General features: G+C 40.3%; 1 protein-coding gene across 5 annotated transcripts; it reads right to left on the reverse strand.

The window, feature by feature from the left end:
* Window positions 1–903: 903 nt before the first annotated feature.
* tasp1 (taspase, threonine aspartase, 1) lies at window positions 904–23,070 on the reverse strand. 5 transcript variants are annotated; one of them, XM_035606184.2, is made up of 15 exons: window positions 22,860–23,069; window positions 22,410–22,522; window positions 22,061–22,265; window positions 21,832–21,938; window positions 21,563–21,631; window positions 21,188–21,308; window positions 20,486–20,570; window positions 20,328–20,407; window positions 20,108–20,214; window positions 17,570–17,689; window positions 16,480–16,558; window positions 12,333–12,443; window positions 9,771–9,878; window positions 8,669–8,742; window positions 904–2,583 (listed from the first exon to the last, which is right to left on the reverse strand). In XM_035606184.2, exons 3-15 carry the CDS (start codon window positions 22,221–22,223, stop codon window positions 2,491–2,493), a joined length of 1,317 nt encoding a protein of 438 aa, XP_035462077.1. In that variant the 5' UTR covers window positions 22,224–22,265; window positions 22,410–22,522; window positions 22,860–23,069; the 3' UTR covers window positions 904–2,490. The 5 variants fall into 5 exon arrangements, 3 of the variants coding, with proteins under 3 accessions (XP_035462077.1, XP_035462078.1, XP_035462076.1); XR_004784672.2 differs by lacking the exon at window positions 22,410–22,522 and adding an exon at window positions 9,219–9,323 and having other exon boundaries at window positions 2,568–2,583; window positions 22,860–23,070; XM_035606185.2 differs by lacking the exon at window positions 22,410–22,522 and having other exon boundaries at window positions 21,871–21,938.
* Between the last annotated feature and the right edge of the window lie 175 nt (window positions 23,071–23,245).

Here is a 23,245-nt window from a genome sequence, read left to right on the forward strand (position 1 = left end):
AATACAGATAAGCTCTGAGGGGGGGGGGGGGGGGGGGGTAAAGTCCTCTGTAATAACACATAATCAAGCTAATGGAGGATGGTGTGAGTTTGGGTGAGGGGCAAGGTGAAGTAGGTCTCCTTTTAGATGGACCATCAAGATCAAACCAGGGTCAGGGGGCTGTGGAAAAAAACCCCAAACGTGCATAGCACCTCCCCGGCCAACCCTCTGCCGCTTCTTCTGGCCCTTCAAATACATTTTGCACGTTAGTGATGTCAAAAAGACTGTGCCATCTTGCACCTGAGAGGCAAACCAGCTGGATATCATCAATACTGTCACCACAACCAGACACGGCGCACTGACATGAGGCATCCCTCTCTTCAAACGGTGAATATATATTTATCTTCTTGAACATCTCTATTGCACATTCCTCTCAGACTCGACAGTGGTCACGATCCAGAGCCAGCAGCTGGACAAACTCTTGCTACTGAAGACTGATACGATTGATATAAAAATAACTCACCCACCCTCCAATCAGAACCTGTGAAAGTAAATCTACGAGGAATTAAATCAACACAACTCACTAGAAGAAAGAATTTTGACAAACACTGGAGAATTTTAAAAAATATAATGTGGTTATGTATGACACACAAGAAAAGCAAACCACCACAATAACCACAGTAGCTCAATGAAGACCATATTTTGTGTGTGTGTGTGTGTGTGTGTGTGTGTGTGTTTTCAATATTTACCCCTCAAGCTCATGAGTCCCTTGGCAGAATTATTTCTCCACTCCAGTTACTGTCCAGCGTATAATCCACAGGCTATACATTTTTGGTGGTCCACAGTTCAGATTATATTCTGTCTGAGGTTAGAGAAATATGTCTCATGTTATGGATTTTAAAAGACTAAAGATACACCCATAAATGTAGCAACATCGATTTTATTAACGTTGTGGGCACTGAAGACAGCTGTGCACATATTACAATTTCCATAGCTTATACCATTTTATATTAGTTTCATTTTCAAGTAAAGAATATTTGTTGAGACTGGAATCTTTTAAAAGTAAGAGAGTGAAACAGCAAAGCCAGAGCAACAGATTATCCCAACAGAACTATCAATTTAGGCCATTTCACCATTCAAGTACAATTCTCAACAGCACCATTTCATGGGGTTGATGCATACATTAGTTCTTAGCTGTGTTTTTTTTTTTTTTTTTAAGCAAGAAAATACATGTCTCTGTCAGTGTGACTATATAAATATAAATTGTTTTCTTTAACTGATGACTAACAGTCAAGTTTGACGGTGGGGTCAAATGCTGCTACCTGAGCACTATACATTTACAGTACATACATACATACATACACTCACTCCATCTCTAACACAGAGTATATGTTCATACTTATACCTTATACATATTTAGTGTATATTCTGCATAAACTGTATACACACACATATATGTATACAGTATATAATGTATGAATCAAATAGCTTCCTTTCAGATAGTAGAAAGTGGCTTACTGCAGATTTTGAACATGCAATACTTATGCATTTTACATTTTAAAACAATCAAAGCAAAGCATGTCAACATTGTGAAATCAACGTCCAGCTCACGCAGCTACAAATCCTTCAACTAACAATGAGTTTTGAGTAGCAGTTATTCCACAAGGTGCAATCTGACATCTTTTATGGTCTTGCATCTGAAAATAGTCACATCTGTTCAGCAATACAAAATAAAATGTAACATCCACCCTGTTTTCCTAAATCATAGCTTATATACAAAAAGGAAGGACGTCACTTTTATAGTTGGAAAAGAGTACAAAGAAAGAAATGCATCAAGTCTAATCCAGCGTGGGGGTAAATTGGCATAGAGTACATGCTGGAGGCAGACAGTGGCAAACGGGAATCTCGTAAGTGCACTAAGTAGAAGCAGACCCTCCTCCCTCATTTCTGGACACCTGTTAAAACTAGAGCCCAACTGATACATTGGTTAACTGTTTTTATGGCCCAATATTGGTCTATCACAGATATAGATAGATAGATGAACTTTATTGATCCCAAACTGGGAAATTACGGTTAATGTTGTCCGATACGCGGCAAGTTAACACAATAAAAAGATGCTTGGGGAAATTTTGAAATAGTGTGATCACTGTTTGTATATATACGGTTTAGAAGGAGCTTGTGCTCCTTGCTGGAAAGAGTATAGCATTTATAGTCTCTGGGCAGGTGAATAGAAACAATAAAACACAGAATAAAGTCTTATACACTAAAAATTGACCAATAACCAATTACAACCCACACAAGATACAAATATCGGCTGATATGTTGATATCGGAAATCTTTACTCCTGACAAATATGTATCGGCTTCAAAAATCCAGTATTGGTCATGCTCTAGTTGAAACAACTCATTATTTCTAGCCTCAAAAAAGTGGTGGGTAGGTGAGGGTGTGTGTGCGTGTGAGGATATGTATTGGAGTATTGCTGAAAAAGCCCAGAAGGAGGGCAAATGTGGCTCACTCCACAACGCTCATCAGTCGACAAACACCTCCCTCGATGGCCAAAGATTGTCCAGGAACAGTCCCAGGTGGCAATCTGGATATGTGTGTCTAAAAAAAAAACCACATACACAAAGAAGACACATACACACACAAAGAGAAACACATTCAAGAAAAGCTACACAGTACATACAGAGGCAGGGCTACACGGGGAAAAGGATATGCTAACAAAGTGTTGAACTGTGAAACGTCTGATTTATTTATGCATAGAAATATGTAACAGAAAGGCTGTATAACAATCTTAAAGATTTCTTGTTGTTTTTTCCCAGTTTAACATATCAAAATTCTCTGAGCTGACTTAACCATGTAAGATTCAACTTTCAAATTTTTGTTCCAAGGTGCACTAGGATCAAGGACACTCATGATCGACCTTATATCCAAACATGGCGTAATGCACAACTGATGCATAAAACAGACACAGGATATGCGACACAGGATAATTTAAATCTCATTTAAATCATATCACAGATGAAGCTGATGAATACAATTTAACTACAGAAAACAATGCCATTCATAGGACTGCTACTGTTGCACCATTAGCATGAGCCCCTGAAGTATGGCAAGTGGGTATTTTTAGAGAGAGAGTGTAAGTGGAGAAAGGGAACACACTGCTAGTGTTTTGTGTTTGACCGGAGACGGAGAGGAGTAAGAGGAGGAGGGAAAGGGGCAAACACAGCTGTGAAGATAGGAGTGATACTTCCACTGGGGGATCAAAGGTGACTGACTCTCCCTGTGCCAATAATGGCTGTCATCCGCCTTCCTCTCTCCTCTCTCCACTGAGGCTAACACTGGCTCTAGCCTTAGGGGAAGAGTCCATCCACTAATTCACTAGACCACTGAATTGGCCTGACATCCCTCCTTCAGATGCAAGAGCCTTCATCTCTACTGGACTTCTTTTTTGTGGAGGCCTGAGCTATGGCCCCTGGCAGCCCAAGGGCAACTGCTGTCACTGCAATGGGACAACAGCCAGACAAGGCCACGCACACATGGCAACATTCTCAGGGGCTATTATGCCTCCAGAACCCCTTTTTCTGTGTTCATCTTCTCCCCTTCATCTTCTTAAGATGGGGTTAGAGGAAGGCCTTGGTTAAACTGTTTTGAGTGAAGGTCCATAGCTGGGTCATAATCGACTAATGGTGACATGCTAAATGGTTTCCTTATGATGTCTGCCGTGAAGAGCTTTGCAATGTTCTTTTAAAATTCCTACCAAATTGAACACACAGCTGACAATACACTACTACACACAATTAGCGCCGAGCTGTATGACGTCATATATTTTGCAAGAAAACTGAGTCTGACAGTGACACCAGCGTGCCCTGTGCCTCACCCCGACATGAAACCGTGCGCCATATGTTCAGGACCTTAACTTTTGTTTCAGTCTGACACAATGCATAACATGAGTGAGTAAGCAGGAAGAGTTAAGGGCTTACTAAACCAAACAAGTAAGTAATTACACCACCACAGCGCTAAGAGCATCGCGTGCCTTTCACAAGCTGTGGCGCGAGTTCATAACTCCAGGTTACAGGGACACAGTAGTGAGAATGAAAAGTGCTTTTGGCTCCAAAGTCACACAACAGATCCAAATACTTCTGTGACACCACACACTCTGTAGCCGAGCCTTGGGTGTTAAAAAATGAACAAAACAGCAACCTTTTTTTGTCTATTGTTCCAACCTTTACTATGATGTTGTGGTTTGTTATTTGATTCCCATGAACAAAAGGATTTGAAACCCTTTGGCAATGTAGTCTATAGTATATAGTGCAGATAAAGTGCTTAGACTGAAGCTTGTTGTTGTGTTGGGCACTTAAATAAAAGGCAACTTTTTGGTTATTTCAGTGGGTGATGGTGGCCAGAGAGTTACAGTATAACCATTTTAATCACAAGCACAATCTGACTATTTGAACACTAATTTATCCTGGTTCTACGTTTGTCTTTTGGTGGTTGCAATGTCCACCGCAACACCTCCTTTACCTTAGCAGAACTCGTAGTGGAATCAATGTCGACAGAAGTAATTACAACGTCACTGGATAGAGAAGGGGCAAAGTAACGTAGTATCATAAGATAGCTAGGCTAAACAGACAGGGGATAAAAACTAAGACACGCAAACCTTCAGTCAGCCTGTTGTCAGCTTTTTACGCTGAGTTTGAAGTGACCACATGACAGGACTACAGCTGAGTCACAACATAACGTGAAAAACACAGTTCCATTGTATCTTTCGGAGAAAAACAACATTCTTTGGTGATGTGAATGTGTTTAGGAGCTAGAAAACCACACATTAACACCACAATGTCAGCCAAAGAATAATTTTAGCTCTATGACTATGCTGCCGTTTTTGTGTTGTGGTTTTGAAATTCTTTCCTGTTGAAATAATTTTAAAAAACAATTATATGCTATTTATTCTCCACAAGAGATGGATAATAAAAACAAAATGTACCATAATAAAAAAGCATTTATCATGTAATATACAAAGCAGACAATGTCCAGGAGGTCTGATTTGCATGCCCTTTGATTTTTTCTGGCCTTACACAATTTGAGTGGCCAAGGCTTTATAGTGGTAATGATGTCCAGGAGGAGGGAACTGAGCCATGGCGCAGTGCTGAGTATCCTACACTTCTCTTTCAACTGTCCAATCATGACAAACAATAAAACAATTGTCCAACTGTTTCAGAAGGGCCTAAAACATGGCTTGGTGTTTTGATGTCCTACCCAGTGCAGACACAGGTGAGCGTTTGAATAGAACCAGATGCTCGCCCTCTGCAGCACTGCTGCTTTATAGTTCTTTCACAGTCTAACGTCAAAAGGATTAGGATACAGACTAAACCCTCCGCAGATACAATATCTGATTGAAAAGTAAGAAAAACCTGAGAAGAGCTGCCAGTACATCGCCTGAAAAACTGGCCTGACGTCCAACATATTTTGGACTGAGCTACAGCATGCTTCAGTGTTCTCCTGGATTCATGAAACTGTCCTTTGTCAGGAAAAAATATATACATACAAAGCTGAAATCAGAGTAGGAACATGCTTCAATACAATTCTGAACTCTGTCCTAAATACTCCTCCTGCTGTGTATCAGCCCTTCTATGTTCTTATCAAAGAAAAGCAGCGGAAGATGGACTTTGACTGGCTGTTTAGAAATGCCCCAATGGGATGCTATTAGGAATGGGAAGAATGTCAGTGGAAAAGCAGCTGAGGCGGTGGATGGCTCTGGCTCTATATGCTCAGCAATCTCAGCAACTGGAAATGTTTGTGTGCTTAAATGTGAATGAATTATTAAGGCAACATAATAAAGTGCAAAAGGAACGTAGATCAAGTATTTATGACATATTCTTGAGTTCTGCTTATTCTGTGGCAGCGTTATCACCAGCATTTAAAGACAGACGACATCATGACCTGAGCAAAGCTACATTGAGGTTCCCATCTCTGACTTTTTGAACTTCACCAGGTTGGGGGGGGGGGTGCACTCCTATGGCTTCCCCTTCATAGATAATTATGTTAGCAGTGCACAGGGTCCAACTCTTGGCCCAGCTGGGGAGCAATGGGAACCTTGCAGTGCACCCAGTCTAAAGACATGAAGGACGAAACAGCTCGATCTCTGGTATGAAGATGGTGAGAGCCACAGAGACACATGCAGGTTTCGTAGCCTCAGCCTCAAAGCTGCTCAGTCTCTGATAGAACAGTGTGAGGTTCGGTGGAGCAGCTGTTTTCTTGGCTGCACTCCTTAAAATCACTGTGTTACCAATGCCCCCCAACTCTAAAGGAAGTGATACCACTTCTTACATATCGTATTCCTGGATCTGCCCCCACTGGGGCACATTACTTTTTATAAAGAACACTGGGCATTCATATCTTAATGAAGTGATGTCGGGCAACTAGTTCAACAGAATAATCTTAGAACGGTGCCAACTTTGATGCATCTGTGTTGCCCAGACTCCAGATGTTTTTACAGATTACATTTTAAGAGAAAGCCTGGGAGACGTTATAGATTATTTTCCTGCTCCTCCCTTGTTCTCTGCATTATGTCTGTGACTTTGTGGACAAAGCAGCCAGAGGCCCTGCAGCAAAGAGTAAATTTCTTGAAGAGTGGAATACCACATCATTTTGATTTAAATTTTCTTAGGACTAGTTTCAACTGTGTTTCTGCTCTCACATCTATTTAACATCAGAAAATCTTTTGCTACACCAGTCACATGATGTAATTTTTAAGTATATTGTTACAAACACAACGTACATAGATACCACTGCATGTGCCTGCAGGCACTAGGTTTTTCAGAAGTATTTAAATGATACCAGACACATAGAGGAGAGGATGCTATTAGTGGCTGTATATAGGAGAAACAAGCAGAGTATGTCAGGTTCTCCATAAATGCCTGTTAAGCCTTCAACTATATATACTTTTCTAAGTGACTGAAAGTGTAGGACACAGTTCACCGTGTTGTGTGCACCTCTTTACATTGGCACATTGGCGTGAAAGGAGAGCTTGCACACTCACATTCCACCCCAGAGCCCAATACACAGAGCACATCTTGAAAATATGCAGATTGATATTGATATCCCCAGTGGTACATGACTTTCAGTAAACTTTAGGCTACTTTGGGACCAGGTAGGGGCGGAGAAGGGGAGTGACGAGAGAGATAGACCAAGAGACGGAGAAAAAAAATGGGTGAGGGGGCGGGAGGTGGGATGGAGGGCAAACTCTTTGAAATCTGAACCAGGCTTGAACAACAGTGCCCTCTCTTCATACAGAGTGACAGCGATACATTAGCCAAACAAATCAGTCTGAGCAGAGACTCCACTTAGAGTCAGGAGACCAGAGCATTAAGCCCTGTTGCTTAATAAGCCACACAGACCACTTTCAATCACAGCTAATCATTTTTAGTGCCTGAAGGAGGATCACAAAGTCAACCTCATATATTTATGATACATTCATTTATTTTTTCACAAAACTGTAAATGTGAAGACTAGTTATGAAAGTTCAGGAAAGACTGATTTTAGTCCAATAATCAAAAAGCCCAAGCCAACAAGCACAGGTGGTGCTGGGGGGAAATTCCTGCCTGGGACCTTTGGTTTGGCTTAGTTGGGCCTTCCAGTGACACAGAAACCCTCAGTGTTTGAAGGAGGGAAGACAGTGGAGGATTTAGTCCTTGTCCCCACACTAGCAACTCCTACTGGTTGGAAATAAGGAGTGGGATAGATAGCAAATAGAGTCAAGCTGTGCATCCCACTCTGGGGATAAAACTTAGCGCTAAACAGGTGAAAAGCAGCAGCTACACCCTGTGAATCATGTGAGGCACTTGACTCTCACCAGGTCAACAGTGGAGCTAACAGTTTACCAGGACTTTGACCTTCCAAACTGTGAGGAAAAATGCAGATGAAGGAAAAAGTGAAACTGATGACTATCTAAATCTCTTCTATTGAGTCGATTCACCCTTATCGCCGACTATGTCACATCAGCATAAACTCTTACTTGCGCTATGAACCAAGTTGAAATCCTACAGAAACCTCTGTTAAAACACATGCTAACAGTTCTGAAGAGGAAAAAAAAGTATTAGAATAAACTCCCCATTTTAAAATATTTTGTTCAACCGTTTCCCCGAAATTTCCTCCCAGTTCACTGTTAATGTTATGAAAATGACACTGGTTCAAATAAAAAAAGGCATTTTTTGGCCGAGACTGAGAAACATATCATTCATCCTAATATGACAAGTTAAACGATATTTAGGGAGGAATTGTCAAACAGCAGCCAGGCGTCTCCCTCTAACACACTTCTATTTAAGCATTCAGAATTATATTTCTGCAGTCTAGCAGAGTTCACAAATCTGCCACAACACTTAAACTGAGACTTTTTCAATGATGTTTTTCCAATTACCATATTTCATCCTGGAAAATAGGATTTAAAACTGTCTTCATTAAAGTCAGATCTATGGCTTTTATGGCACGTCAAAAAGGGGAGACAAACTAGTGCTCATAAATTACCAAAGGAGGGCATCCAAGTTCAAGCCACTGGCACTGGTCAGTGATGCATAACTATTAGACACATCTTGTGAACTCTACAATATGAGCCTACATCCAGGTACTGTGTTGAAATTTGGATAATGAGTGTAGAAACTTTGCCTGTCAAGCTAATTGGGAAGCTCACCTTTGCTTTGCTATCTTGGGCAGACATGTAGCCAACACACATGCTCTCAGTGGTGTGACTCCATAGGAACTCCACTGTGAAAATATACAGATAAAAAGGTTCATTACAGAGTGAAAATTAGAAAATAAATTATAAGTATACAGGTATATAAAGGTAATAGCATTAATGAAAAGAGCATGGAGACATAGAGGTGGTTGGGAAGAGAGCAGATTATGTTGCAAAACTAAAGTTCAGTCACAAAATGAACAGAAACCAACAGTCTTTCCATCTTTCCAAAATGACATGCAGTTGTGAAATAACTGCAGGAAGGAGGGCAGAACTTGTGAGTTGGATAAGAAATTCAATTACAGCACCAAAAGGATGCGGTTGACATAATGTTTATCCTTGCAAATCAACACAGATGCTTCCCTTTGCAGTCCAAAGCAACCTGAGCTAGTCCGCAGTCTGCAGAGACAGAATCAAACAGGACGCATACATCACAGAGTAAGTGGGACTTTGGAACATTTTACTCTTCAAGCTGCCATAATGTATAAAACGTACAGCACGTCACCTCACATTTGCCACCGTGTTTGATGTGAAATGAAGTTGTCATCCCCTCCTCCACTGGAGAAATAACTGCTCTACTTTGTTGGTCAACCACTGGTTTTCCTTGGAACTGAGGGTTTTTGACATACATGATGCAAAAATAACACAAAGGTCAAAGATAAAATACCACTAGCAGTTATTATGAGTTAAACTTTAGCCAGTGGCTTTCAGGGGAAACGGAGCATTCTCAGAAGTCCCAGGTAGAGAAACCAGATCCACCAACACAATCAACCAAATTGGGCAGTGCTCAGAAGGCTGAGTCCACTTGTCTGAAGATTAGTGGTTGATTCCATAGTGGGAGGTCTCTGTTTGAATCTGAGATGAAGGGTGTGAAACCAGAGCCTGATTGTGCAAGTTAAAACACAGACCACCCGCCAGGAAAGCCACAGTACTCCCCCCCCCCTCCTGACTATCTGAGGATGGATTTTTAAATATTAACCGTGGATTTCTTTTGCCTTCTATGAGCTGTAGCGTGGATGTTTGAGTGTGATCCGGCTTGAAATGATTAATGTCTCACCCAGTATACCCTGAATATTTTGAGATGGCTGATTTTCCACACATCTGCAGCACCGCAAGACAATAACTCCACCCAAAACACGGTCTTCACTGGCCAGAAAGGGGGAGCCTGGACACACAAAGAAAACAACACACTTCAGATGTCTGAAAATAGCATAAATATGGTTTAAAAAAAAGTTTGTCCTCAATCAATAAAACCTTGTGTGTACTTTTAATTCTACACTGACACATTGAACTAAGTGTAACACATGAAAAGACTTAACGACACACAGCTCTTTAAATATCATTAACATGATCTATGAGAGAAAAAATTCTTCAATTAAAGTTGTTTGCATATTTGGCCAAGTTAAACAACTGAAAGCAATTATTGTGTCTTGGTGTATTTATTTTATTCAGCAGACTGTTATATAAAAAACATTTAATTCCATTTGTACAGGCAGGTTTTCAGACATAATAGGTTAATGACAGGTGGTGTAATTTTTAACCCCCCGCACTGTAAACTCTGAACAAACAAATAGAAAAATAAATTGTGCAAAAGAAGGACCTTTCTTGCTCCTTGACTATACCTACAAAGAGGCAAACTTGAATGAGGTGTTGTTTGGATTGTCTAATTAGTGTGAGCAATAAAAGAAAAGAGGCCTTGGTTCGGAAAAGAAAACAAACTAAAAACAGCTACATCATGTTTCAAAATGTCTCCTCGCAGCAACAAGTACAAGACAAACAGGAACAAGTGATGCAAATATTATTGTGTCTGCATGCCATTGTCTCTTACCTGCATTTCACACAGATTTTGGGTTCCCTTTTGTTGTACTAGTACATAGACTGGAAAAATTTCACACAAACTCCTGGTATTTGTTCAAGACTTTTTGTTGAACATCCCATAATAACTCTGACATACACTCACTAAGAGGTTCATTAGGAGCACCATACTAATACTGGGCAGGGCCTTCATTTGCTCTGAGAACAGCCTTGGTTTTTCCACTAAATGCTGGAAACATTTCGTTCAGATTCTACTCCATATTGACATGATTTCGTCAGATCGTTTCTGCAGATTTGGCAACTGCACATTCATGTTCTAGATCTTTAGATCTGGTGAAGTTCATTCACCTCACTGCCATGTGCGTGTTACCAGTTTAAAAAACAGTTTTAGGACATTATTATAATGGAAGTGGCCATTAGGAAATGGTTAGGATGAACACCGTCAGAAACAACACTCAGACAGACTGGACTGGTGACATGAGGTAGGTTGGGTCCATGAATTAATCAGACCAGGCTTCAACTGTCATGTTCGGTGACTGTTCTGTTCCTGTCTGACAGCAGTGGAACCCGACATGGTTGTCTGCTGTTGCAGCACATCTGCCTCAGGGTTCATTCTGAGCTGCTTTTCTGCTCATCACAGTGAAGGGTGGTGGTTATCTCAGTTATCGTAGCCTTTCTGTTGGCTCAGAGTTTCAATCTGCAGAACTTAAGCTCACTAGATAGTTTGTTTCAAACGCCATTCTAAGTAAAAACTGTAGACTGTTGTGAGTGAAAATCCCAGGAGATCAAAAGTTATGAACGGTCAAATTCCTACACAGTCCGTCTGCCACCAACAATCATGCCACGGTGCCAACATGCCAAGTTGCTGAGATCAAAATTTGTTGTGAACACTAACTGAAGCTTCTGACCGCCTATGTGCATATTTTTAATGCACTGCACCACTACCACACGATTGGCTGATTGGATAGTTACATGAATAAGTGTTCCTCGTAAAGTTCTTGGTGAGTGTATTTGATTGTGAGAGCAGTTCAATTATTGGCTACATTTTCTGAGTTTGTGTGTGTGTGTGTGTGTGTTTATTACTATGAGAAGCCGACTGATGATGTTTTCATTAAGATATTTTATTTAAGGAACCCAAGTTAAATGTGTCATGGAGTGAGAGGCCTCCACATCACAGACGCTGTCATCATTGCTCCTGCTGAAACAGGATTTATGGAGCTTTGTTTAACTTAATGTGCACCTTGAAAGGACACAACAGAAGAACTAACTTCATCCAGCCTGTTCAAATGTCTTGGTGTTGCAGATGTCCATGACAGAGCCAGACTGGGACTGACTTCTAAAGGAGGCCAGAAGAAGGAAGAAACCACCACATGTTTCCACATGTTTCTTCCTCTGCTGTCTTCTCTGAGCTATCCCTGTGGCCGTTCATGGGCACAGCAAATATAGTTAACAAGACTTTCCAAAACTGACCACTTCTGAGAATGTGACAAAAAAATTACATCTTCACATGAACTTTCAGCAAAACAATTATGTCTTCCAAAATTATCTGTGGCTGTCAGCTAAGATGTGTGGAACATTTGAAAGGTCCTGTTTTAACAGTGACAATGGTCTATAAATCAAACAACATCTCTGATTCTATTATTTCCTATGTTTTCTGGTTGTTAGCTCAATCCTTATGTTTTGCAACATCCGTTTGTCTCGTTTTATTCCCTCTGTGCACAACTGTTTGTGCAAACACGTTCTTGGCTTTCTAATCTGTGTGTACGGAAAGGAGTGGGACTGAGGCTACATGAGGGTGACTCACTGATGAACTTGTTTTGCATAGCCTCCAGCAGTGCTTGGTGGGCATCTTCAGACTGCACGGCAGCAGAGCATTCCCGCGCCAGCATGGTGCGAATCAGATGCTCTCCGCAACCTGGTAAAAGACACACAGACACAGCTGCCCCTGTAACTTTAACTTGTGTTAACTAATTTCTTAGTTGCAAGCATGCCGCAATCTGTACTGCACAAGGTATCCAGTGAGGGGACTTTGAGTTTGTAGCACATGTACAAAATATTGATCTTCAAGATTTAGGTTCATAAAAGAAATATGACTAAATAGAGTATATATAAGCACCTCCAGATTATAATTTGTTATACTGTACTTTAATAAGTTTAGAATATTAAATGTTTCCGGGATGACTTGTTATTAAGTTATAGATAGAATAGAAATGTTTTGAAATTTGAAGATTTGCATTTTCACATGTTTGCGCTAATGCATTCCTTTTTAGCTTATTCCTCTGGTGTAATTAAGCTTTGTTATTTCAGGTAAAGTTGCCACACCCAGGGGGCTGCCAAGTACAGCTGCCATGCTCAAGGGCACACTGACAGTAATTGCTGATGGAAGGTTTGAGTTTCCCTTTCCGTTTCCCTGCCCAGATTCTCAGCTGGCCTGGGAATTTGAAATAGCAACCATCCAGTATTAGTTCCACTTCTGTAAACTCTGTGGTCTGGCTCACTGCAGTGTGTGTACACATCCCTGCAACATGTGTCACCTTGGCACATTTATGAATGCATTTTATGTAACGTTTACATTTACATAATATGCATTTTTGCAAAACACAACTTTCCCAGTAAATACCAAGATGTATTAAGTTTGTAAATATGCAGGGCAAACAAGAAGAAATAAGTCTTATACTGAGAGTAAATAAGAATACATTCAAATTAAAACAGAGAAGTACCAGGAGAGTGTGCTCCGCTGGGCATCAGTTAACACCAAGTCCAAGGAGAGGAAACATTTTGTAAAAGCATTTTAGCAGACCACAAACCATAAAAAGCATGGGCAGTTCAACAAATGCCTCACCTTGCCCTTTACCACCTCCATGTCACAAGAAAGCAGGTGTGATGTAAAATAATATATATTTTAACTTAAATAATAAGCTGCAGACTCCTTTAAGGACTAACATTTACCCAATACCTTCTTGTTGCTAAGCAAAAGACAGAACAGATTTTGAAAGCATGCGGCATTTTTGCAATCTGATCTTTCTCAAATGCAAAGTCTGCCCATACTCAAGGGGGGAAAAGACAAGAAATCTAAAAGTGAAAAAAACAACATCTGGATAAAGTTCCTGTGAAAACCCATAAAGACTTAAGAATATAGCCCTGTTGTTTCTGTAAACACAAACGAAGGCCCCATAAAATATCAGGTAACTACAACAAAACTGAACGCAGGTCTGTAACTGTGGAGACCAGATGCCTGGAGCAACTGGAAGTTATTTTTTAATGAGAGCAGAATGTCGGACTGGTCAGGTACTGTGCCATTTTTACTGCATTTGCCGTAACCCACTCTGTCTCATGTGAAACTGGACATTATGGCAGCACGAACACAGCTGAGCTGGGACTGCAGCAATGAGCCAAGACTAGAACGGCAACGCAACAGAGGAGAAACGTTAACAGTAAAACAGAGTTACAATATGTGACAGCCAAAAACACCAAGAGTCAATAGTGAAGTTCATGAGCTGTTCTCCTCACGGCCACAGCAAAGAATAGGCCAGATGAAGCAGTCAACACATATGAAACAAAGATCCACATGAGCCGTATATTATAGAACCGACTAGGATGAAGGGTAGGAGGACGGGCAAAGCGGTGGTGAGATGAAATGAAGGACATATAGGGTGAGACTCATACCGCTCATGTCAGAATGGAAATTATTGTTTTTCTGTTTCTTTTGTTGGGGATGCCTTTCATGTAAGGAAATTAAAAACAGGTGTCGTACTGGAACACACATTATGCTCCCCATAAGGAAATCTTCTTTTTTCTTTTTTAGCAACATCAAAGGCAAAGCCACAATATAGAAAGACAGGATGAGGTGGAAGTACAAACGGAGCAAATGTACACACTTCATCTGCTGGAATAATTGATGAACAGTAGACTATTGTCAAAATAGTGGTCTTAGTGCCTATTGGTCGTTTAATGCTATGAACAGAGGATAGATCAGTTGAGGTCTGACAACTTATCGCCTTTAAGATGCGGACTAAGTGACTGACAGGCCTTTAATACCAAATTGGTAAATTATGTGATCATACATGTACAGGACAATTTTTAATGTCAAACACAGTACATAAAGTAACAGAAACCATCTGAGTGAAAAGAATATACAAAAGTGTTTTTTTTGTCCTTGTTTTGTTTTTGATGAAGTGTGCCAGAGAATAGAATAGAATAGAGGATATCTTAGTCCAGTTGACTCTAAGAGCCAGTGCTTCAAGAGATTCCCTACATGCTCGTGTGTGTCAGCAGGGGATTGGTGGAAGAAGCTACTGGTGTTTCTCTACATGTAGGCTTGTATAGGCCGGAGCTTTAAAAATCACAGAATTCATGAGGCTGTGTGCAATGAAGGGTGTGTGTAGCCTTGCCTATTCATTTATTAGTAACCTACACTTACTTACCCAAACCATAGCATATGTAGATGAGGGGAATACTGATGTTTTTTTTGACCTGTCATTGAGTAAGACCAAAGACTGTAAAAGGTAATTTTGTCCAAATTTGTTTCATGAACAGAAAACTTATTTCTAACTTCACAAATTTATTTTTGACATTAGTTGTTTTTTTAACTAGATAGTTCTTAAAAATATGTATTTTTAAACTGGTTTCAAGAAATCATCTAATGAATCTCCATCCCAATATAACAAACATACTCCAGTTACGATCCAGTTACTCTGAGCAGATTTCAATCTAATCCTCTGACGCCATCCCTAAATAGGTTTGATCTCCCAAGATTAACTTTTAACCAGATTGTAAGGTGACCACTACTATCACAATGGAAACCCAGCATTATTGCCAATTGGAGTAGTTCCTGTCCACCTCTGAATGAACACAAACAATAGCAACCACCCACTTCCTACCACTCCTCCTCCTGAAGCTGACACTGCAGACACAGCAGGGACAGCTATAAATCATTAACGTGGCACAATGTGTCTGGAGTGGGAGGTAGTAAGGCGAGTGTCAGAGGCTAAATGAAAAAAGAGACACAACAATAGATCTGGGTTATGCACTGGATTGTTATGTACAATTGTTACTGAAAGCAGTTAAGAAAATAATGTTGAATGCAGATCTAAGTACATCAAGTGCAAAAATTCCCTGTTCAATAAAAAAAAATCCCCTTGCTAGTTTGTAACCTTTGTATTGAAGCATATTGATAAATTTCTTTTCTCCTCATTTTGGTACAATTAATGACTGTGTGTAGCTCCCATGCAAAATTAAAAGCTGGAAGCATCATTGCTCGATTGTGTTTGCATGTGATTTTGTACCACAAACTTAATTATTTTTCAATAAATATAAAACATTATAAATTTATATTAATAAATTTAACAAAAACAAACGGATGATGGTCTGCAGATTTTCCTCAGAGCATACAAGCACATTTCTTATTTTTTAACCATAACCTTTAAATACTAAGGTGATGTAGATTTTGAGGAAAATTCTACATATATTTATAACATAAGTAACCTCTAACAGGTTAAATTACCATGTACACTATGACTCACAATCACAAAACTACGATCTGAATCTGGATCTGGAAGCACAAAAAGTACTATCTTTCTGCTGCACTCCCAGAAGTTCTCCTTCTATCATATTTAGAGCAGGTGTCCCATGTCAAATGTCACTCCAAATCCAGAGAGCTTTGCAAAGCACCTGGCATGCAGCTGACTAACAAAGAGCAGGGAACAATGACTCAATCAGCTGAGGAAATGACTGATGAGAATCACGTAGCAGGGATGGTTGGAGGTCACTGGAAAGTATTATCAGGCTTTTTGATGCTTGACTCACGGAGGCTAAATAAGGGGCTCACATCAAATTTCTGTTTCTGATTCACATAATCTCCAAAAACAAAAGGCAGGCGAGTGGTGAACATTACCAGTAAGAGGAAAAGTCAAAATTGCAAAGAAGGCTGTAGAGAGAGTGCTGTGGTATACCTGAGGTACTCACTGCTGTGGAGTAAGGGTTCATATTACGGGCATTTTCAGCCCAGCAGCCACATCCATAATGAGCAGCCTGAGAAAAAAAGGAACAGGAAGACATTTAAGATAAAACTCAATCGCTGTGGGCTTTTTTTTTTTTTTTTTCCATATCAAAAGTGTTAATTAGGTAAAATCGTACTGATTATTTCATCCCGTTTCATTTCAGCCGCCATTTTTTTCTTTACGTCGTTGAATTGTTTTTCACCAGTCAAGCTGCTGTTAATGCAACCTCATAACTTCCTGCAGCTGCTTCAAAGCTAAATACTACCAGCAGAGAAAGGTTTTAGAAGTTTTAGTGAGATTGTTGAGTGTGCTTCCCCACTGAGCATGGGGCACAGGACATGAAGATGATCACAGTGAATTCTACTGTGGCAGCTTGCCTCATTAAGCAAAAGTTAAGCTCCGTTAATTACACCAAACAGCAGCAATGCCAGATAAAGACAGCAAAAGGAAAAATAATGCTGGGGGCCCTTCTTGGGTAACAGCTGCTGACTGGAAACTCTAATCTGCTGCTTTCAGTCTTTCTACAGCTGCAATGATGAGTTACATTTTGGCCACTAGAAGGCATGAAAACTCCCCAAAACACAGCCATGGCACATAACCAACCTTTTCAGCCATTAGTGGTCAATTTGCCGGTTAGAAATTGTCTGTTTACACATCGAACAGACTTTTATTGGCATTGTCTTGATGGCCACTTGAGGAGTCTAAAGGGCAATCCGCATAGCAAGCTTTTTCTGAAGCATTTTTAGTGTTCAAGAATTGCTTGTGTCAAGAAGATTTCCATTTAAATAAGTGTATCAAACAAAACACTGATCCCAAGATACAAACATCACCCCATATACCCCAGTTTATTTACACTTAAGCTACTTTAAGACCTGGAAATTATACATCATTGGAACTGAAATATTTCTTTACAAAAAGGACACACTGAAATAATGGCTCACACTGACTCTTTACCTGAGTTACATGAAAAAGTACTTTTTAATGAAGATGATATGTGGATAAAGAGATGGACAGAGAAAAAAGGAGGAGAGAGTCTAACTACCTGGCCAACCCTTCCGGCGTGTTTCATGGCCAGGCCTCCACTGGACACGGCTGCAGCTACATTTCCTTCCAGGTCAACCACGACGGCTCCCACTGTGTCGAGACACCCAGAACCATTTTCCTACATCACAGTAAGAAGAACAGCCACGTGAACAGGAAAAAACAAACATAATGATCTCTGGCTAAGGAGATTCCCAAAATGAAGAATGTATGAGTGCATCAATTCATGGAGCAGTCTTTCTTTATCAAAAATGTGCTTTGTGATTTCAATCAGCTATTTTCCATCTCTGATTGCAGTTTACTTTTGTAAGTGACTTGGTTGTGAACCGTTGTGACTCAGGCAACATGATAAATCAGTCCTACAGAGCAAATATGCAAAATGGCATCATGATACATCATCAGAGCTCCACTCCTACCAGAAACTGAACTCCAGTGAACCTTTAAAAAAAAAAAAGGCATAAACATTTCTCATCTGTCTTATGTTCTCCTAAATCAGCCTTGTCTGCAAGATTTTGAAGCCAAAAGGAACCAGAGCCAACTTTTTAAAAATGCAACAAAGACCATCTTGTCACTCTTTATCAGTGTCTTTAAATTAAAAAAAATGTCTTAATGACTCAGGGGACTCCTTTGAATCATAATGATATGCTTTAGATTTTCCTAAACAATGCTGCAACGATACACCATCATGAGACAGGTATCTATTAAGCACTGGAAGAAAAGAAAAAAACTTAGAAAGATTTTAGTACTTGGTAAAAAGACAGAGGAATAAAAAGAACACTGTATGGAAACTAAAACCAGGTTTGATGCAATAAGGTTTATGTTAAACCCCAAAAATCTCTTACAGACATTATTGATATCAAAATTGGTTTCCTCTTAACTGACTTTGTGTCAATGGCAGAGTAAAAATGATGCCACAGTCTTGTAAAAATAATCGAATAAAAGTGTGAGCATGGCGTGCCCGTTAACTGTCGTAAGCTGAATATCAGTGATGTCCAAAGCAGCGGCAGCTTCCCTGCCACATATTAATCATTAATAGGTCAAGCTGAACACATGTAAGAGAGAGATGAGAACGGAAGGCAAGTCAAACCTTCAACTCTCGTTAGGCAAACTAAACCAGCTGTCGGACGCAAACATATATCATTCATCACTAGAACATGCCTAAGTCAACAAACAGTCCATTTGAGCTGATAGTCTTTCTTTTTAGGGATGGATGATTAATATTGAGGATTGATGCAACTGAACTAAATAAACAATAGTGCTGTTCAAAACTACTCCAATGAAGCATTACAGGCTGTGGCCGTTTACATGCATTACTCCATTTAACACAACTCACGACTGAACCCAGATAAACTCTCCCACTCTCCTCAGGGCGGCTGACACTGCTAGTGACTTTAATAATAATAATAATAATAATAATAAACTCGGCTGCTTTCAGCTCAGCTCAGCTCGTCGTGAGGCCACTCTCCAGCTGTGCTGCTCAGGGCACTGAAACTTTGCCCTACCTCTTGTCAACACTTAAATCGTTTCTTGGAACCATCTGTGCAAACTGGTAAAGCCATTTCCTTTGATGACCCTGGGCGATCATAACTGTCAAAGCTATGGTGGATCATTTCATTCCCTTCTTTAGTGAAATACCATATTCTACTTCATGATGCATGCCTTTTTTTAAAAAATCAGTTTGAGGCCATATTTCCTCACGGAAATATTTTGATCTGTATTAGAATCTGCCAAATAGGCAGCAAGCACGATAAAACTGACTAAAGGACCACACCAACTACAGCACTAATAATAGACTGAGTGATGCAGCCACAGGCTCATGTGCCTCTTGCTACTGCTGTTCCTTCTTATCTTTGCAGGCCTCAAGTCTGATTCTATATATACCTACTACCTTTATTTTTTAAGTAAATAAGAACTTATTTCAGCACAGCTTGCAGGTTCATGTAACGCTTTCTCCACACACATGTATTAATTATTAGATGGTGTAGTCATGCTACTTTTGTTGTGATCAACATGGATTTGTTTTTATAACAAACGCATTTCTGAAAAATGTTTGGATGATGTTTCAGATTTCATTTGAGTGGCCAGAATTTTTGGCGCAAAGCCAGAATTGGTCAGATTTGCCCAACATATTGCTACATGCCCACCAACACGAGTACGAAGCATTTTGTTTAGCGCCAGCGAAGCCCCTAGTCACATGGTCAGATCTCACTTCGTTACAGCACATGCGACACCTGATGTTCGCTGCAAAGAATACTATCACAATAAAATCACCAGGAAGAGGTGGGTTGATTCTGACAGATGCAATGAGTTTGAGAAAGAAAACACTTAATGGCATTGAAATAAGTGATGTCTGTGGAGATTTTCATTCATCCAGGTCTTGGTTATCGAAAAGGGCGTTGAATCAGGAGCAACTGGACTTGGTTATAGATTCCTGAAGACATTTCCCCTCTCATTCAGGAGGCTTCTTCAGTTCTGATTGCTCCTGATTCAACAGACTTTTGGATAAAATAAGCATTGCTACTCATAAATCAGTACTCACATTTTCACTTGATTGTCGCCTTTTCTTTGTCTGATTATGTCCTGAGTCCATTTTCTCTGCAAGCTCCATCTTTCGCTTGTTCCTCTTGTACGCAGATAAACTGAACTCTGTGTGAAGTTGATGTTTTTTAAAGAACAGAATTTTACTTCAGTTTCCCAGCAACTGAATATGCATTTCTTCTTGATAAAGAGCACTTCTGAATCAGTGCAACAATACTCACTGGTGGCCATTTTCTCTGAGGGGCATGGTGGTATTCCATGACTCACAGCCCAATCATGTGCTCCTCGCCCAACTAAAAAGCTGACAAGAAGAAAAAGATATTAACAAATCGGATAAAGTTACATTCATACAACATTAATTAACAACCATGATAATCACCAGGGTGGTATTCTGCCAGCTGATAGTTTCCCTTTCTGTGCTTCACTCAGTAGACGGTTTGCAACTAAGACTGGGTTCTTAATACCTGAAGGAAAAGTCAGAATTATCACAGGGCTGGCACTTCATTCAATGCGACTTTAGTACAGTGTAAACAAATCAACATCTACTCAGCTTATGATTACATTTTTGTAAACACACACAGAAATCACTACAGGTGAAGAACATTACTTCCATTATTTAACCTCTGTATCTATCTTCTGTGTAATATTCAAATATTTTTTTGTTAATTTTCACAGGCGAGTTTACTACATACTGTTATATATCTTCTTCAAGTTGCCATTGTTAAACAAGCACACCTGAATTCTATGTTGCTTGAGGCCTATCTAAACACATCTTAGTGAATTCTAAGACCTTATGAAAAAAAAAACTGGCAAGTATACTTTTCATATCTAAACCAACAAAGTTTTATTCATAAAGTACAAATGATATGGGTATGATGATGTGTACATCTGCCCTCCATAGAAGACAGCTGCCCCCCATCGAAAGTATTATGATGCCAATTCTCTCCAGTAATCTCTACAAACTCAGCGATGGTAGAAAGTAAATCAATAAAACATATGACAGAAAGCAGCTTGGCTCCATGTGACCGAACTTCACTGCTACAACAACATAGCAGCGTTACATAAATATGTAGTATCTCACCACGAATAGCGCCTACAGCTCCATAATGCAGTGACTTCCCATCCATGATACTTGCATCACATTCGATTTCCCCTGACAAATTAAGGTTGGAGCCCATGCCTGCGTTTGTAAAAGGAGAATCCTGAAAAAAATAAGTAAAATTTCACTTACAAACAGCCATACTATCAATATGTGGTCAATTTGCCTAGGTGCTGACATTGCACAACACAGTACATGCATCAGACGCTGTAGCAGAATGAAGCTATTTGGATAAATCCTTGGATTATCTGTTCTGAATGAATTTTGGATGTTGACCATTCTGGGCCTTAAATAATTATTCCACATTATTATTATTTTAAAAAATATATAATTAAACTTGTATCATAATCAACTCACCTCAAGTTCAACCAGCGCTGCAGCCACTGCTTCCACTGCAAGGGCCCCAGCTTTGAGCTGGTCCACAGCCTGAAAGTGACAGAGAGAGACATCTTGTTAAAAGAACAAAAGCTTTCCAGAGAAAACACCAAATATGGCCTCATGCTCATTGCAGCATTTATACAGTACTTTTACTGCCTAACTTCATCAAGGTCAGTAGTAGTACAAACTGAGGTAATACTTTGCATTAAGAATAAGACACATTGTGTAAACAAGCAATAAAAAGTTACATTGTTTGTCTGTAGGTAACATCCGTAAAGTGAACATACTCGCTGGCAGGCTCTTTTGCACACATGCTTGTACTCCTTGGCCTTGGATTCCGAATGGTATCCGGCTCCTGAAATAAAATGGGAAAATACTACATTTTAAGGTATATTAAACTATAAAGTATGTTAATTTATTACCCTGGGTAGCTTCCTATTTCTCTAAGTTCTTCTTGTTAGTTGTGTGCACACTAACCTGCATGCACTAAAACAAATCCGCAGACACCATTTGGCTTTTGACTCTCGCTTGATTCCTGTTTGTTGGACCGCGAGTTGGCCAGGGGAGAGGAGGGCTGCTGCTCTTCAGCAGAATTCATTAGACTTTCCATAACCCCTGCATAACTCGACATGCCTATCATGGCCTATCAGACAGTGGTAAGAAAGTCATGTTCACGGCACACCTGTGACAGAGAAGAGAATACAAACATCAGCTCCCGGGGACAGTACAGGACAAGATGAGTTGACATCCACGGAACGCACTCTGCAGACCACAAGCACATTCTTGATGCAAACGCCCTGTGGTCCACTAAGAAAGTGAAACTGACATTCGTGCTGTCTCCTACAGCCGGACAGTGATCCAAAGTAGACCATTACACCTTTGAGGAACAGAAAGGGAAACTTTTGGAACAGCCCTGCACCACCTGAACATCGCTGAAACCTGTGGGTAGAAGTCCAACAAGACAAACTATATCAAATGAGAGATCTGCAAAGAAGAGTGAGTGAAAATGCCTTAAAATAAAATAAAAAAGAGCAGGTCTCTCACGGAAGGCTACAGGAAGCATGTGCAGGCCGTGGTATCAGACACGATTGCAGGCCTCTCTTACTAAGTTACAACGTTACATGTGCTCAAGCACTGACCACCAAGCACACAGACCACGCACACAGTGAAATCACACGTGAGACAAATGCGTTACTTCAAGCCAAGCTAACAGTCTTGAGTTGTCGTTAGCTTGTTAGCTAGCAGCTCGCTAACCACCAAAACAGTCGCCACTCACGGTTTGTGGCTCGTCCGCTGCTTCGGTCTCCTCTCAGCGACACAGCTGCCGGTTAACCACGACGTTACGTGGCATGTGTTTGACAAACGCACAAACGCCAGGCGGACTCGTACCAACTTTGCTGTCACACACTTTGACTCCCCTGTGCGATCCGTGAACTGGTCGTTAGCTGCAGCATACGAAAGTACTTCCTGGTTCAGATACACGTTGCTAAGGAAGTGCGCCCAGTGCAAACACTGGTACACGTGGATGAAGCGACGCGCGAGTCAACTAACATTTCGTTGGAGCAAGATGAAATAGAATGACGTGCACTTGCATTTTTTTAAAAATATTTTTGCCGGCATGCATGCACACAAATACATTGGCTGGAAACTATACTTGAATAA

This window comes from Scophthalmus maximus, chromosome 10 (assembly GCF_022379125.1).
Source record: "Scophthalmus maximus strain ysfricsl-2021 chromosome 10, ASM2237912v1, whole genome shotgun sequence".
NCBI classification, from domain to species: domain Eukaryota; kingdom Metazoa; phylum Chordata; class Actinopteri; order Pleuronectiformes; family Scophthalmidae; genus Scophthalmus; species Scophthalmus maximus.

What these genes read in the sequence shown, in the direction of transcription:
- tasp1 (XM_035606183.2), bottom strand. Translation starts at nt 22,223, where the DNA reads ATGATAGGCATGTCGAGTTATGCAGGGGTTATGGAAAGTCTAATGAAT. An exon ending in ATTTGTTTTAGTGCATGCAG is followed by an intron (nt 21,939 to 22,060) that starts GTTAGTGTGCAC and finishes ATTTTATTTCAG; the next exon opens with GAGCCGGATACCATTCGGAA. An exon ending in AGCTGTAGGCGCTATTCGTG is followed by an intron (nt 20,571 to 21,187) that starts GTGAGATACTAC and finishes CTTTTCCTTCAG; the next exon opens with GTATTAAGAACCCAGTCTTA.